The 16,757-nt window shown below is 43.1% G+C and overlaps 2 protein-coding genes across 8 annotated transcripts in view; both read right to left on the reverse strand.

Moving 5' to 3' along the window:
• Positions 1-8,244: 8,244 nt before the first annotated feature.
• LOC129730288 (trans-1,2-dihydrobenzene-1,2-diol dehydrogenase-like) lies at positions 8,245-9,932 on the reverse strand. Its single transcript, XM_055689495.1, has 3 exons — positions 9,458-9,932; positions 8,860-9,398; positions 8,245-8,802 (listed from the first exon to the last, which is right to left on the reverse strand). The coding sequence occupies exons 1-3, from the start codon at positions 9,660-9,662 to the stop codon at positions 8,533-8,535; spliced, it is 1,014 nt and encodes a 337-aa protein (XP_055545470.1). The 5' UTR covers positions 9,663-9,932; the 3' UTR covers positions 8,245-8,532.
• A 218-nt stretch (positions 9,933-10,150) lies between these two features.
• The window catches only part of LOC129730287 (uncharacterized), a 34,421-nt gene continuing 27,814 nt past the window's right edge, over positions 10,151-16,757 (reverse strand). For all 7 annotated transcript variants that reach the window (XM_055689487.1, XM_055689489.1, XM_055689493.1 and 4 more), the window contains 2 exons: positions 12,636-13,475; positions 10,151-12,569 (listed from right to left, as the gene is read on the reverse strand). In XM_055689487.1, coding sequence (XP_055545462.1) covers positions 10,973-12,569; positions 12,636-13,475 — 2,437 coding nt within the window. In that variant the 3' untranslated portion in view covers positions 10,151-10,972. The remainder of the gene's footprint in view (positions 12,570-12,635; positions 13,476-16,757) is intronic.

Raw genomic sequence — 16,757 nt, forward strand, 5'->3', positions numbered from 1 at the left:
GGGCGCTTAGTACTCAGTTATTGCAAAAGAAAAATTTAATTTGGATATCTTTAGTGTTATAGATTCAAGCTTTATTCAATGCAATGATGCAACCGGTTACGGAACACCGGAACCAAGCTGAACGCGAAAGACGATTCTGATGGAATTTATTAGTGAATATTTAACTGGGTATGGGGCTAACAGCAAAGGCATGAAAACGCTGTTAGATGCACCCAAATTTATGTTTCTTTAATTGGTTTTTACTGATTATGCTTTGATTTGAAATAATCCACCTTGTAACCAACCTGATTTTAAAATACCTAATCGTAACAAACTCGGTTGACTAACCGTTTGCTCAATTTATTTATTTAAGTTGTGTGCTTGACGGAGAATCCGGGTGCCTTTTCAGGTTTCAAAAAACAATATTTCATTTTTTTCACCTTAATCTATAGTGATAGAAATTAGTGACATCTCAGAACTCGTTGAAAGGCAACTCTGGATATTAGATTTTAAACAGCAGCAGGGGGGGCTAGCATGAGGGACTTTTTTACTCCTAACGTGACCAGTGGGGAACCCGTGTACCCAGAAATTAAAATTCTTGCAACGTTTGCAATTTTTTTCTGATTTAAATAGTTTTAGTACTAAAAGATTCAGCGTCCGGGTTTCCCGTGGGTATATTCCAAAACAAAGGAGTTCTATGAATTTTTGAAAGGAATTTTACACTTATTGGTTCATTGTTCATGAAATTACTTCGACAATCTATTTTCATGGTTTCGGGTGTTTTTGGTGATATACCTCCAATATGGTCGGTCCTTGTTTTTGTTCACTGAATGATTACTCTAGAAAAGCCCCATGGGAAATTTGTTGCCCAAATGGCTTGCTGGAGTTGATTCATGAATTGGCTTCCATATGGCTATAATATCGTCAATTTATTTTTTATTTTTTTGGAATAAAAAAAAAACTTTGGGGGGAACACTAACGACTTTGAAAGAAAATAAGTTGCCTTTAAGTGGTTTGGAAACAACGTTTATGCTGCGTTAAACTAACTATGCGATGCGATTAGAAGGATGTTCCATTAAACCGGTAATCTAGCGTTCGCGTCTATAAGAGCTAAAGAATCGTTCCTTGAAAAACTTCAAATGCATATAGGGTAACGGGGGTATATTGGCCAGCTTTGGGAAGTGTTCGCACAGTTCAATAAAAACAAACACAATTTTTCAATATAAATACCTACTCTATTATACCATTGTTAAAAGCTAAGTGACTATTTTAATATACACCGTTCAACAATGCAATATATTGAAAAATATCCTAGAAATATCAAGATTTCTACGAAGTACTAAGAACATATTTTGGTCCACCAAATTTTTACTTTGACCCACCTTTATATCTACAGACGTGTATGGAAATAGTTCGGACTAATTATATTTAAGATCATCATCAGTATTTTTAGAGCAAAAATAGTGGGTTTGAGGAGAACATCCTTCTGCTGTGAATTTTTGTAAATTTTAGGCATCTAAAAATGAAATGATTTGGCTTATAGCGGTTTGACAGGCATTCTCATCTAATTTCATATAGTTAAATGTGATAAATTAAGAAGTAATTACCTGTAAATTGTCACAAACTGCTTTCTTATTCACGTGCAACGGCCGAACGGTAATCAAAGAGATGTCAAAACTTGGCATGGCCAAAATATGTTTGCTTCAGAAAGAGGCAAACATATTTCGGCCATGCGTTCAACCACTTTTTCAACTTTTTCCATAATGTTAGAGTATACAAACTGTTTCTATGACATTTTATTGATATTACTACAACAACAAATTGTTTCAAAAACATACATATTTGTTACAATAGCTTCCGGACGTTGACTTGTATATTACCACTTCCTCTTCACTTTGGGTTGACTCAGCCATGAGTTTGAATATGTATGAACTAATTCCAAAATAACACTACATAGAGCCAGTCTTTCGCCGAAAATTATAGTGTAGTATGATTCTTAGGTGTGTTATTCAATGTTGCATGCATAGTTTTCTAATATTCATTGAATTTATCAGATAAAATGCGTAAAATGTTACCGGGTGGGCCAAAATAGCCCCGTTACCCTATGCAGCATTTGAACAACACATGCAGAATAACAGTCGCCAGGTTGCCGTTTGAAATGTTCAAATCGCTCTTATTAGGCGAGAACGCCACTGATGAGCGGAGACCATTAAAGCGCTTTAGCGCAGCACATATTTATTAGTGTTGCTAACAATCTCTTGCAAACGTTTGAACAAATTCTGTTAAGCTGGAGTTCCCCTATTGGGTTAATATATGAACCAAGAATGCGGCAACGTTTGTACAACAAATAATTCAACGCGTAGTTTATTCAGCACCGGTTGCATCTACACTGCTCTTATTCCACATTTGCTTTCATAAAGGCTTCCAAATTGTTCCTTGGGTATTGCTGCTTGACTGTCCGAGAATATACCGATTTTCGCATGTCTGTAGTTGCGTTTCAGACATAGTTTTGCGCAGATATATATATATGGCATATACCCCTGCTTGAAAAACGTTGGGCCATTTGCCCAGGGAAAATGTTTCCCTGATACCGGGTCCGGATATACCGGATCCCGTTAGGGATCCCATTTTCGAGTCATCCGTATAAAACCTAACGATGCCAGGTGGAAGATTAGGCCCTTCATTGTTCCTCATAGAGCGGTTTGTTTCCATCACTCTATACGGATTATCCATGTTGGTCCTAACATCCATCCAGTCGGAGACTGTAGTTAATAGCGGAGTTAGTTTGAGCTCCCTAAGTATGCGAAGGTGGCCGATTTGGTCCCCTTCGAATAAAGTTTTCCTCCTTTGCAACCTTAGAGCGCCAGGCTCTGCTTCTTTTTTCACATGCAGATGTAGAGGCAGTAGGCAGAGCATTGCTTCCATGGCTGCAGTTGGAGTTGTTCGCATATCGCTGGTAACCGAAAGACATGCAAGTCTTTGAACTTTTTTGAGAGTTTGGCTTGCGCTAGGTGATTCTTGGTCGGGCAATGGTCTTGTAAGACCAGAGTGCCAAATCTGGTTTCAGTCCCCAGGTCTTACCGAACAGAGTTCTGCAGGCCCAGATCGCGAGATCGCCTTCTTAGCGGCATGATCCAGTTGTACAGACCAGTTCAGTTTCTTATCCAGAATAATTCCGAGGCATTTGACTTCATTGCTGAAGCCCAGTCTAACTCCATTCAGTGTTGGAGGAGTGATGGAGATATTCCTTCGTTTATTGAATGGAATTAGGACTGTTTTTAAGGGGTTTATGTTTAGACCCTCCTGTAGACACCATAACGTGGTGGCATCCAGAGCCGCTTGCATGCGGCTCGACAGAGTTGCGTCATCTTTACCTCTGACGATGAGGACGATGTCATCAGCGTATCCAATGACCTCGTATCCAAGCTGTGAAAGCTTATTGAAAAGTGCGTCGACAACTAGTGACCATAACAAGGGCGAGAGAACTCCTCCTTGCGGGCATCCCTTGATCACTAACATTGTTATAGGCGAATCTCCCAAGGTTGCTGTGATCACTCTGCTAGAGAGCATTACGTGTATCCAGCACCTTGAAGTGTGGTCGATTCCATTATTGGAAAAGCCGTATTAATTGATGCAAAGGACGTGTTATCGAAGGCCCCTTCAATATCAAGAAAGGCACATAGCGCCGTCTCCTGATAACTCAGGGACTTTTCAATCAACGTCACTAAGCTGTGAAGAGCAGTTTCTGTTGACTTGCCGCTTTGATAGGCATGTTGGTTCCTATTCAGCGGGAAGTCTTTAAGAAACTCACGGACTTCCCGTCGTACAAGTCGTTTCTGCCACTCGGTGCTCGCATTCCTAGTGTCACCGTTGCGGTCTCCCCGAGAGCTGTGCGAATGCTGCACCAGCCGTCCTCGAGAGGTGATGCACCAAGCCCTCCGCCGAGGGTAGTACCGTAAGTAGTGGCGTGAAGCCTGTGCGGGCCAATCACCGGCTTGTATATGTCATCCTTACCGATCTGAGCGTTCATGTTCCTGATGACGATCTTGATGTCTCTACGCGAGCAGCTATCGTAGAGTTTCTCTAGCTGTGCGTAGAACGCTTCTTTCTCTACATCTGGTCTTCCTTCGTGAGGACAGTGCACATTAAGGGTAGTGTAGTTGTAGAGCCGGCCTTTTCGTTATAACTAAACACAACCTCTTGCTGATCGCCTGCCACTCGATCATACGACTCTGCATCATTGGTTGTGCCGCCACTCCGATAGTACTGTGCCTTGCGACTTCAAATCCTCCATACCTTCTCTTCTTTCCGGCAAAGCTTTTGAAGCGCAACGATGTCGAAGTGGTGGCGTTCTAGCTGATCCAGCAGAATCCTGACGCCAGCCGGGGCGTTCAGCGATCTACAGTTTCATATACCAAGCTTCCAGTCGTCGTCCTTATTTCGTCACCTAGATCGTTGCCGATTGTTTCGGTTCATATTCAATTCTTGATTGCTCATAGTATTTTAATATTTCGGCATGCTGCCTTACAAGGGCTGCAGAAGCCTAGTCTCGCGACGGGGCCGCCGTTTCGGGTGTAGCTGTCAAGACACTTACTTACCTTACCAAACAGTCCCAAGCCGTGGTGTGGCCTTTGCTGTACGTAAGAGTCGTCTCCATTCCACTCGGTCCATGGCTGCAGTTCGCCAGCTCTGCAGTCTGCGTAGGGTCCGCAGGTCGTCTTCCACCTGATCGATCCACCTTGCTCGCTGTGTACCTCTTCGTCTTGTCCCTGACGGATTGGTTTCAAGAACCATCTTTACCGGGCTGTCGTCTGACATCCTTATAACATGCCCAGCCCACCGCAACCAGGACTACCGGTCTGATCAGCGTCTTGTAGATGGTTAACTTGCGGCGACGAATTCTACTCGATCGGAGCGTACTCCGGAGACCAAAGTATGCACGATTTCCTGCCATAATGCGCCGTTGAATTTCTCTGATGGTATCGTTGTCGGCAGTTACCAGTGAGCCCAGATACACGAACTCATCAACCACCTCGATTTCATCACCACCAATTCGAACTCGAGGTGGGAGGTTAGCACTGTCCTCTCGTGAACCCCTTCTTTTCATGTACTTCGTCTTCGATGCATTGATGACCAGTCCAATCCGTTTGGCTTCAGCCTTTAGTCCGATGTACGTATCCGCCATCTTCACAAAGGTCCGAGCCACAATGTCAATATCGTCGGCGAAACCAAACAGTTGAACCGACTTTTGGAATATCGTGCCACTCGTGTTAATCCCCGCTCTTCTAATGACACCTTCCAGGGCAATGTTAAACAGTGGGCACGAGAGACCATCACCTTGCCTTAGACCTCTTCGGGTTTCGAAGGGGCTCGAGAGTGCCCCCGAAACTCGAACTACACATATCACTCGATCCATCGTCGCTTTGACCAACCACGTCAGTTTGTCCGGAAAGCTGTCAAGACACTGCATTTCATAATTCAGCCGTCCGCTACGGATCAGACGCAGTCTGAGCCGCCCCTCACATGAAGAACAGACGCTCAGGCAAGCTGCACATCTAGAAGAACGGCATACGACCAAGTTCCCACCGGTTCATCGATTCTCCACTGGTTGCTCGTATCCCAGTCGGTACCACGTGGAGATAGGAATAGGAGCTGCTGAGTATTATGCTTTGAACCACACTGAGGTTTATTATATGCCACCTTTTACGGGTGTACTACTGGTACACACTGTCCAGTCGTTTTCCAACCAACAAAGAATTGTTCAATACTGCAGATACTTACCTTACTATTCAGCTCCAGGCCAAAGTGTCCCTTGCTGTTCGAAGAAGTCGTCTCCATTCAATTTGGTCCATAGCTGCAGCTCGCCAGCCATGTCATCCTCGGAGGCCCCGCAGGTCGTCTTCCACTTGATCGACCCACCTTGCTCGCTGCGCGCCCCGTCGCCTCGTTCCAGTCGTCCAGTGTTAAGAACCATTTTTACCGAGTTGTCGTCCGACATCCTAACGACTACCGGTCTGAACAGTGTTTTGTAGATGGTTTACTTCGTGTGGCGGCGGATTTCATTCGAGCGGAGCGTCCCTCGGAGTCCAAAGTAGGCACGATTTCCTGCCATAAGGCGTTGACGAATTTCTCTGCTGGTGTCGTTGTCAGCAGTTACCAGTGAGCCTAGGTACACGAACTCTTCTACCACCTCGATTTCATCACCGCTAATATGAATTCGTGGCGAAGGTTTATACTGTCTTCTCTGGAACCTCTTCCTCTCATGTACTTAGTTTTCGATGCATTTATACGACCAGTTCGATTCGTCCGGCTTCAGCCTTCATCTTCTCAAGGCTTCGTGCTATAATATCAATGTCATCGGCGAAGCCAAAGAGCTGAACAGACCTTTTAAATATCTACGTATCACACCTTCCAAAGCGATGTTGAATAGCAAGCACGATAATCCATCACCTTGCCGTAACCCTTTTCGAGATTCGCAGGGACTCGAGAGTTCCCGAAACTTGAACTACGCACATCATCCGATCCATCGTCGACTTGACCAACCGTGTCAGTTTATCCGAAAAACCGTAATCGTGCATAACCTGCCATAGCTGATCTCGATCGACTGTGTCGTATGCCGTTTTAAAATCAATAAACAAATGATATGTGGGCACGTTATACTCACGGCACTTCTGTAGGACCGGCCGTAACGCGAATATTTGGTCCGTGGTGACGCGAGCACCCATAAATCCCGCTTGGTTTTGCCCCACGAATTCTCTCGCAAACGGTGATAGTCGACGGCACAGAATTTAAGAGGGTACCTCCAGATACATTATGTAAAAATAAAATCACTGATTTTAAGAAGGAGCAAACGTTTGAAGAAAATTCACAGGAATGCACATTGAAAAAAAAAACAAAAAAACGTGATCGCCTTTTAAGTGTAAAAATGCCATTTAATTGTTATGAAAATAGTGTATTCGACAAAGTTTTTGTAGATCTCAAGCAACAAATTTTGATACAAATTTAATTTTAATTAATTTACCTGATGGTAATATAAAAATTTTGTTTTTTATTACTTGTCGAATCGAAGTGAAGTCTTTAGAAAAGTTGTAGACTATCTAATGCAGAAAACTTTGGTTCTATCTCTTGATAATCGACCACATAGAGGTAGTTTTATACAAAGACATTCTTAAAATTTCCAAAAATCTAAAAATTCCAGGTAACTTTTTTTTTGATATGATTTTAGAGGCCTACTACGTTCTAGACATTTCTTCATATTTGAGAAATACATCATTCTGCCGAACATGCTCGAGAGAAACCAACATTTTACTCCCACGGACGGTGATCATCAACGGAGATGAACTCAAAATGGTTCGTACACTTCGGATCTCTGGTAACCGCCAACAATTAAACAAGTACAAATCCCTAATTCCACTTGGAAATACTCACTTTACTTTTACTATTATGGCGACAGGTCATTAACGACCCTCTGCCGATTTTATAGTACGGCTTTACGTCACTTGATCTTCTAGTCTTCTCTAATCGCCCCTATAACTCGCCGATCGGGTGTTCTCATCCACATCAGCGAGCATCTCTGCCGGGCTGAAGTTTATCTGTGCTGGTCGCTCCTCCGACATTCGTGCCACGTGACCAGCCCAATGTAATCTGCCCTATTTCGTGTATTTTTTGTTTTTTGCCAAGTATTGAACGCAGGATCCTGCGGTCGAAGACTCCAAGTGCTCACCAGTTGGCTGGGAAAATCAACGTCCTGTAGAGCGCGGACATACTGTGGATTCTTAGTTGGCAAAGTAAACTGGTTCTGTTCGCGGCTGCTGTCCGTCTTTTTACTTCGCGGCTAGCACCGTTATCACACGTCACGAGAGTACCAGGGTAAAAAAGATTTTAGACTACTTTAAAGGTACTCTCGTCTATAACAATCTTAGTACCAAAACGAGCGACGAGCACTTCCAGCTGTTTTACCAGTATTTTGTATTAAGAGAACTAAGGTGAATTCAATCCTCGCTGCTTGCCTTTAAAAAAGGCACGACTGTCACCACTGCTCTGCGGTCAATGCCGATGACATCAGTATCTTCCGCGAAGCCAAGGAGATTTTGATAATAGGTGAAAAAAGGTTTCTTCAGATTGCATCTGATCTTCAGTAAAAGCATTCGCTCAATCGTTCATTTTTTTAATTTTAGTAACGACACTCGAAGTATGATATAAACTTTTCAGAGGACTCAAGCTATACGGTTTCGGTTTAGGTCAAGAAATGTTGTTGTTTACACATGAGTTGAACAATCCACCGCCTTCGTTTTTATATTTCGAATACTATCTAGTGTTACTAATATTTAGAACAAATATAACCAAAAAATTTTAACTGAAAATATATGTCCAATTTCTGTGTAAAGTAGTAACAACAAACATCGGACATCTTCAAATTTTCTACACACGTAAAAAATTGTAATTGGATTTAAAGCGTACAAAGCGCTTGGAAATACTTCTAAAACCGCAATAGATTACTCCGTATTTATGTACGCACTTTGACGCACATCATTAATGGACAACTTAATCTATTCAGGGTTTGAATATGTAATCTTCCGCCAATACAATTCCTATCTGCTTACGGATCGCATCCTGTACACGGGCTATCGCCAAGCTGTCCGCGTGCGATACCGTTTGAGACTCAAAATCGCCTGCCAGAACACGCTTGCGGCACTCTTCCACCTGGTACCGCAAACCGACGCTGTTCTTTTGGATGCACTCGATTTTAGAGTTTGGCAACGGGTAGGAGCGAACGGTGCCGTCCATATCTGTCAATTCTATGGGGCACCAAAAATCGTAAAGCTGCAATGTTTGTCAATATCTTAGTAATTATGATACTACGAACCATTTCCTACGAACCTTTATTGATCCACGCGTTCCGGTGATAATAGCAGTGTTGGAAAGACTTACTTCTCCGCTGGTTTTAATAGTCGCTTTACCGCCATTCGGAAAGTGAAGTTCAACATTTGTTTCAGTATCGACGTTCTGTTCGTTCAGTATAGCTTCCGCAACTATTTCATCTGGAAAGTCTCCGAAAGCCCACAACACCAATTGAATGTTGTTAACGCCAAGATCAAGTACCGTACCTCCGCCGAGATGTTTCATTCGGATGCGATCCACTTTGCTAATAGGGATTCCTTGTTCGATTGTTACTTGTCTCACTTGTCCCAGGTCACCCTTTCTGATTCTTTCACGCACATGATTGTAGCTCGGAAAGAACCGCGACCAGATCGCCTCCATGCAGAACAATTTCCGTTCCCGGGCAAAGTGTAGTAGCGCTTTAGTTTGACCCTCGTTTATGCATAGCGGTTTATCACAGAGCACGTGCTTTCCAGCCTCCAGCATCATCTTGGCCACATCGTAATGTACGTTGCTAACCGTACCGATGTAGACGATATCTGAGGAATGACTGGAGAATGAACTGTACCGATATAAAGTATATCTAAAGAATGCTTACCAACACGTGAATCCTTTGCCAATGCTTCATAACTTCCATAGAAAGCGGGAATTCCATGCAGTTCAGCAAACTTCTTCGCATTTTCAAGTCCTTGGGCGGCAACGGCCACCACTTTGTGCTCACTATCGGGTAACGTCGATACGGCGCACACAAAATCGTGTGAAACGGTTCCAGCGGTCACAACACCCCACCGCAAAGCTGCCATTTTATCTACCCTGCACGCAATCTGGATTATTCAACAGCGAAGAAAAATCTGTTCTATGTGGATACTTTCACTAGAGCTTTCACTTTCACTGCTGCTAGATCGCAATTAGAACTAATCTTGTTCGGCTCGATACGATCGAAAGACGGCGACGACGACGACGACGACGAAGCGCATCACTAGCGTCTTCAGTTCTTCGTTAGTGTTGATTTACGTCGAGTGCACTTTTATTCATTTATTTATCCCCCTACTTAGCCGGATGCATCAACGCTTCAAAGAGTGTATTGTACCACAATGAGAAAAATGTTGACAACGAAGCGTTATTCCCGACGAGAGATTGCAAATTGTTTGTTTTTGATGCAAGGATATCGGACCGCTAATTCATTTGGATGATAGATAAGTTGGTATGTTTTTGTCAAGACAAAGTCCCGAGAGAAAAAAAAGGAAATCATTGTGATATATTCGGTCAATGAGCAAGGTTTCGTCGTTCGAATGTGGACTATGTATGATTCAGTTGTTATTTTCATAAATGATACCATAAGTTTTTGTTTCACGTTTTTCACACGTTGATTTTTTTCTCATTTCCTTCAGATTACCAAGCTGGTATTTAGTACAATGAAACTTATGTACAGTAGACAGCGCTAAATTCTTTTTGTTATTCAAATTCAATTTTCTATAGTATAGCTTACAATTTTCAATATACATGCTATAGATTTCTGCCTCTCAACTACTATTAAGTTTTTTTTTCCTCGAATCAACGGCAGCATTTGTAGAAACGGCATTTTTCATTTCATTTTTTGTTTGTTTTCATTGATTCGACAATTCGTCCACCGGCTGCTCCACATTAGTTTTATTTGAATAGTATTATTCTACCATGTTTATGATAAAATTTAACTCTTATTGCGCATGTTTTAGTTTTGAGTACAGAATTTAATTTACCTATCGTGTCTTTAGTTATAACTATATGTTATAAGTTCTTATTTAAGTGGTACAAGCATGGTGTAACATTTACACGGCTTTCTACAATCAGCAGTTTTACTCCTAATGGTATTCTCAAAAAAAAAAAAAAAATGTTCACTCCAGTAAAGAAGCATTTCCATGATAAGGGGGTTTCAAAGAGAAAATATTAGCAGTAGTGTAAAGAAGAAAAGGGCACAGAAATAAATTATAAGAAACATAACTAAGGATATAATAAAAACATGAAAGAAATTAACTAACCCTGAAGTAAAAGTGAAACTGGCTCACCGGAAGTGTAGCAAAACAAGTGTGAGTAATTCAACGAACATTCAACTATCGCAACACTTTATCCTTTCTTAGTTGGACACAGTTTCAACAATACTATTTTTGATAATTTCGCTTAAGTTTTCGCTCGTTTCAATAATCGGACAAACTTCATCGGACGATTTATTCCCGATTGCCGTCTCCGGCTGCACGTTGTCCAATTTTTCCCGTGTGCCTTCCGACGCAGGGTTAGCGTGACTGGTTATTTCTATGCAAAACGGTTTATCGTTTCTCACCAGACAGCCGCTAGACAGAGGTGCAATGGGAGGGTCACGGAAATCGCCTAGCTCATCGTCTTCTTCAGCAATAATTGACTGCTTGACGATGCTCAATGTATTTCTGCTGCTCTCCAAAAGATCATTGATGGCCTCCAGGCGATCGCTTCCCGGTGCCAGCGGTGTGTTAAGGTCGATGAAATCACCATCGGGTGGGCTTGGTGGGTGACTGGAAGATGTGATGGGTTTGGCAGCATTTTCCGGGACTGGTGCGATTGCATTGTCATGGTTCGTAATGTTTACTTCTTCGCTGCTGGTCAACGTTCTTTGGGAGATTGATTGATCAATCCGATCAGCTTCAGGAATTGGTTGAGAGGCACTGGATTGGGTGTCGGCTTGTGACGAGGATTCATCACAGTTGAAGTTGGGATTGATTGGAGTGTTCAACGTGACTTCTTCGTCTATCATCACTGAACTGGGGGCTGAAGTGGATTCTATTTGACTCTGGTATGGGGAATGTTGGTCAACCTGTCTTTGATCCATGACTAAACCAGTATGATGAGGTTGATGGTATTGGTCCATATTAGTTGGGTAATTCGTGTAATAGGAAGTCATTAGCGAGTTGGATATCGCCAACTGTTCATTAGTCTGCGGCGATGGTCCGTAAAAATCGCGAAAAGCGTAATGCAAATCCAGGGATTCACCGCCAGGTGGTAGTCCATTGGAAACTGGATGCCCATTTAAATAACTGTGATTCGCAGTATATGGGTGTTGTTGTTGATGCAGGTGATGATATCCGTCTACGGTATCGGTTCCATTTACTCCTGCCATTCCATATAGACCCGGTAATCGTACTGGCCCACTAGACCAATCTTTTCCATTACCGTAACTGCTCGCCGAATGAACTCCCATTCCGTTCTGTTCTTCGCTGCTAGCTTTGTTATCCAAATTTAACCTCATAATAGTGTGAATGAAATGTGTTCGTACACGGGCTGGATTAAATTCCACTCTACCTACTACGTTTGCGCAGCCATCCTGCGTACAACCGCAAGGAAAGCTAGGCCGATCAACTTGGCATTTAATTCCCGCCTGACTGCAGGCACATGTATCCGGATCGCAATAGCCCCGACAAGTGCATCCACATACCTCACGTGACGTTCGAATCAATCTGCATTCATCCTTTTCGGTGGAGTCAATTTTCCGCACCCCAGCCGCCTTGAGCAACGCTCTTCGCTGCCGTGTCGTCACGGGTTGTAAGAATCCATATGATTCGCTATCCGCTTCCGATCCGCTTTCGCTTGGTTCATCATCACTGTCCGTTTCCTCGCTGGAACTGCTACGGGGGTTAAGCTCCTGAAGCTGCGCTCGGTGCATTTTTCGCTGCTCAGCGGCATGCTCAGCAAGGGTGAAGCGTCTAAAATAAATAAAAATTGATTTTGAATTTATGGTTGTTAATGAATAAGAATTGAAGAATACTTACTTCGTGTGCATATGTTGAAGCTCCATACCCAGAGTACATCCACCCTGTGAAGGCACACAGCCAAAGCCCTGCATACGGGTGAAATAGTACACCGTAACGCCGTCGAACGATATTCCCTTCTTCGATCGCTTTTCACTAGTTGCTCCGGTTGTTTCCTCGCCAGAGCGTCTTTTGAGATTACTCTTCACCGGTGGATGCTCTAGGTTTGAAACATTTCTAGAGGGCTCCGATCCGAGTCCGGAATCCGAGCCATCGCTGGCTTCTTCCTCCTCGTTTTGCTGTACTTCACCGACGGCTGCTGGAACAGCGGACGGATCGGTTTCTCCATTGAGTTGAACTGTGTCCACGAATTCGGTCACTTTTCCCGTCGCTGTACCACACTGTGCACTTACCGAATCATTAGGGGTATCACCGCAGGATGCAGTCGTGAAACTGTCATCTTCTAGGTTGGTAGATTTCGTTTCGTTATTTTCAAGTTCCTCCTCCAACGATAATCCGCTTTCATCATTTCCGTTTTCACTAACCACAACAGCGTCCGTTCCATTTTGCACTGCGTTCTCAAGACTTGAGTTGATGTCCTCCGCATCGTCGCCGTGATTCCCGTTGGCGGGACTGTTTTTCAGACTTGTCACATCCACTAACACTATCTGGCCGGAACTACTGTCCAGTTCACTGTTTGGCCTATCACTGCTGGCATTGCTCACGTTTAGCACATCAACATCGCACTCGTCCAACGCCAGTGGATCGTATAGCGGATCGTCACAGTTTATCTGCTCCGTTGTCATAATGTCGTCTGCGTCCAACGTCGGCTCCTCGATGGGACCCATTCCGCTGGTTAATCTGGAAGATACAAGAAGATGTTTGCGTTAGTTTTCCAGGTGAGCATAATCATTGAATATGACATGGCATCTTTTCAACTATAAATTATTTAATTGATAAATAAGATATATTTTCAGGTGTTCACTTGCAGACGGAGATAGGTTGAAAAATATCGCTGCCGCTCGCATTTTCGAACAGAGTGTTTAACAATAATTTTTATAGTCAGTGTATAAATAGGCTGGCGGATTGAATTTCGGGAATCAATTTGAACTGTCAAATGATAATATTTTACTGATGTTTAGTTTCCAAATAAGAGTATGGATGAAGTTCTTGTTTGTATTTTGTAAATTGCCGATTTTCATGGGTTTACCTTCACACGCAGTGACGAAACTACTCAATCATAGTAATCCATGAGTAAGTTGGAAAAATTTGAAAGCTCTACCTGTCGAACTCTAACCGTGATGGCAAAAACAGTGAAGCTATTCCGTTCAGACGTGTGAAAACGGACATCGTAAGGTCGAATACGCCCGTGCCGGCATCCACAACATCTTGGCACTTTTGGACGGCCGACGACCCTGAGTAACAAAGTCCAAAGGATGCTGAAGAGAAAGGCCGAGAGGCCGGTGCACCCGGTTAAACAGCGAAAAAGTACCTAGCGAACATGGACATACACTACCCGCCATAAGTTTGGAATCGCTTTACTGAGTATTGCTGGGTGGGTTAGTAACGGAAGGCTGAAACTCAAAAGGCTGAAACACGAAAGGCTGAAAAGTATGTATCATATACGAAAGGCTGAATGCACAAAAGGCAGAATTCACAAAAGGCTGAATCATAAAAGGCTGAAAGTTTGGTAATCGACGGCCGAGTCTCCAGACCTCACCACCCCTAGACAATCTACCACTTCGTATGCCCATACCCATAGGTATTCGTATTCTCGTACCCATAGGGGTTATACCTGATGCGGCTCTACCGCATATTCGGGGGCAAGAGACTGTCGGCCCCCAAGGCCGACACTGCTCCCGCAGCCCGAGCCGGCCGCCGACCCGCCGTCGGAAGCGGCGGCCACGTGCACTAAAACAACTGATCTGTTGGATTTCCTAGGTCTATTCGAAACATAGGGGTGATCCCCTGGTTTACGTCCAAACGAGCGATAGCGAGTAAGGACAGCATTCACCCCGGACAATCGAGTTGGCCAAAGGCCACGAGTGTGTTGTATTATATGTAGTTTTTAATATAAACTTATATTTAAATGCAGATATTGGGCTATTGAAATATCACATAGACCAGAAGATTTTTTGCGGTAACCATCGCATGAAAATATACAGATGTTGGCGACAGTCTGATAATCAACACAAATAGTTCATACAAATGCTGAAATCAAAAATAAGAAACTTTTTGAATTTTTAGCCTAATGATTTACAGCCTTTCGTGATTCAGCCTTTCGTGGTTTTCAGCCTTTTGCAGTTTTTAGCCTTTCGTGATTTCAGCCTTTCAAGTTTCAGCCTTACGTGTTTCAGCCTTTTGAGTTTCAGCCTTTCGTAGTAGACCCTTGCTGGGTGCAGCCCGAAAAGTTTAGCATCACCTAAAATGGGCAGATATATGAAACTTTATTTTTTGATTCCGGAAACCTAGAAAGTTGTGGTCTTCAGCAAAGTTGCTCAAGAGGTCAAGGGCTTGTGATTGGAGGAGAGTACAGCTCGGAATTCAGCCATAACGAAGCGCTAGCGTGTATGTAGTTTTGAGTGTTTCGAACCTAACTTAGCTTAATAATCTCACCATTTATAAAGTTGCGATTATCACCAAAGTAGTTAAGAAGATCAAGAGTTTCTGCTTCATTAACTAATTACATTTTTGTCTTATGACTTACATTTTATGTTTTGAAAAGTAGGCAATGCATGTTATTTTTTCGAGGATACGAAAAAAAAACAAGGACTGAGGGATTTAGACTTAGAAAAAATTTCCCTCGTCCAGACGGGACTCGAACCCGCCCTCTTCGATGTCTCCATCATGGTGTTTTGGCCAATTAAACTACTTGGGAGGTAGTTTCCCTTAAGAACGATAACGATTACTGTAGTAAATATAAGTTAACTTAGGTAGGCGTCGACATAGGTTGACAGATAGAGATAAAATTGTAAAAGCCATTCGATAAAAGACCACTGACGAATAAAGACGTTATATTTAAAAGCTCTACAATCTCTACGTTTACTATTGTGCTTTGTTCCAAGCACGCCTCGATCATTCATGCACACTGCCTTGTGGAAGTTATTTCTGTAATTAGGAGATTGCCGCTCTTACACTTTGTATAGCGACTTAGAATATCTGCTGGAGAGATTCGCCTAGATGTTTGTGAATAGTTTGGAACACACATGCGGCGTTATACTGTGTTTCGACATACTTGACTACAACTGGTGGCACTAGCCGAAGACCGCAACTTTCTGGGTAGTAATAATCGCGCGATACGTTGAAGTCTAAATACGAAGAACTGCATGCAGACTAGCGCCGGGGGGTTATTCAGTGTCAAATTGACTACCGTGCAGAAGCATTTCGCTTTCTGAATAAGTTTGCTAAACACCGCTACTTTCTAGCATGTCGGAATTTTGAGATTAGTTAAAACACGGAAAATTGTGTGACTACTAGCGCCACATAGCGGTAAAATTTCACACTGAATTAACCACCATACAGTAGCCTCTGACCTTCTGAATAAGTTTGCACTTTCAAGGATGTCAACTTTCAAGGATGCGCAACTTTCAAGGATGTCAAAAGATATCCGCCTATTCCAGGAGATGTACAATTTTCCGTGAAGTGCTGCAATATTCAGACTGGGTGTTGCAATACTCAGTGAAGCGATTCCAAACTTATAGCGAATTCATATCTCACACCAAGTTTCCCAAGAAGTTGCTGCTGTGGCTGACAATCAGCAAGAAGGGAATATCAAAGCCGCTCTTCTGAACAATACAAACAATTTCAACAAAAACAGTCAACATGAGACGGAGGAAGAGGTCAAACGAACACTTGTTGATCAGGAGATGGAGGCAGGCTTTAACTTTGATAGTGTTTCGCGTTAAGGATGTCCATTCGCCTTCTGCATGATCCTCGATTCAAAGAAGACACGCAGACGCACCTTCTAGTCTGCCCGTCCCGTCACCAAACACCAGCGCCGATAGTCCGGTGAACAAATAATCTCGAGTCCGCAATGGGGATGGTCCCTCGATCCCGAGACACTCGGTGGGAGTTACCTACAGGGAAATAGTTGAGGCTATTAACATCACCGTTACCCTTGATGGCTACTCCACCAAATTTTCA

The sequence above is a fragment of the Wyeomyia smithii genome, chromosome 3 (assembly GCF_029784165.1).
Source record: "Wyeomyia smithii strain HCP4-BCI-WySm-NY-G18 chromosome 3, ASM2978416v1, whole genome shotgun sequence".
NCBI classification, from domain to species: Eukaryota; Metazoa; Arthropoda; class Insecta; order Diptera; family Culicidae; genus Wyeomyia; species Wyeomyia smithii.

Coding starts and splice junctions, on each gene's coding strand:
- LOC129730288 (XM_055689495.1), bottom strand. CDS start 9,662: ATGGCAGCTTTGCGGTGGGGTGTTGTGACCGCTGGAACCGTTTCACAC. Junction 9,399..9,457: donor GGCAAAGGATTCACGTGTTG/GTAAGCATTCTT, acceptor GTCATTCCTCAG/ATATCGTCTACATCGGTACG. Junction 8,803..8,859: donor GAACGCGTGGATCAATAAAG/GTTCGTAGGAAA, acceptor CAAACATTGCAG/CTTTACGATTTTTGGTGCCC.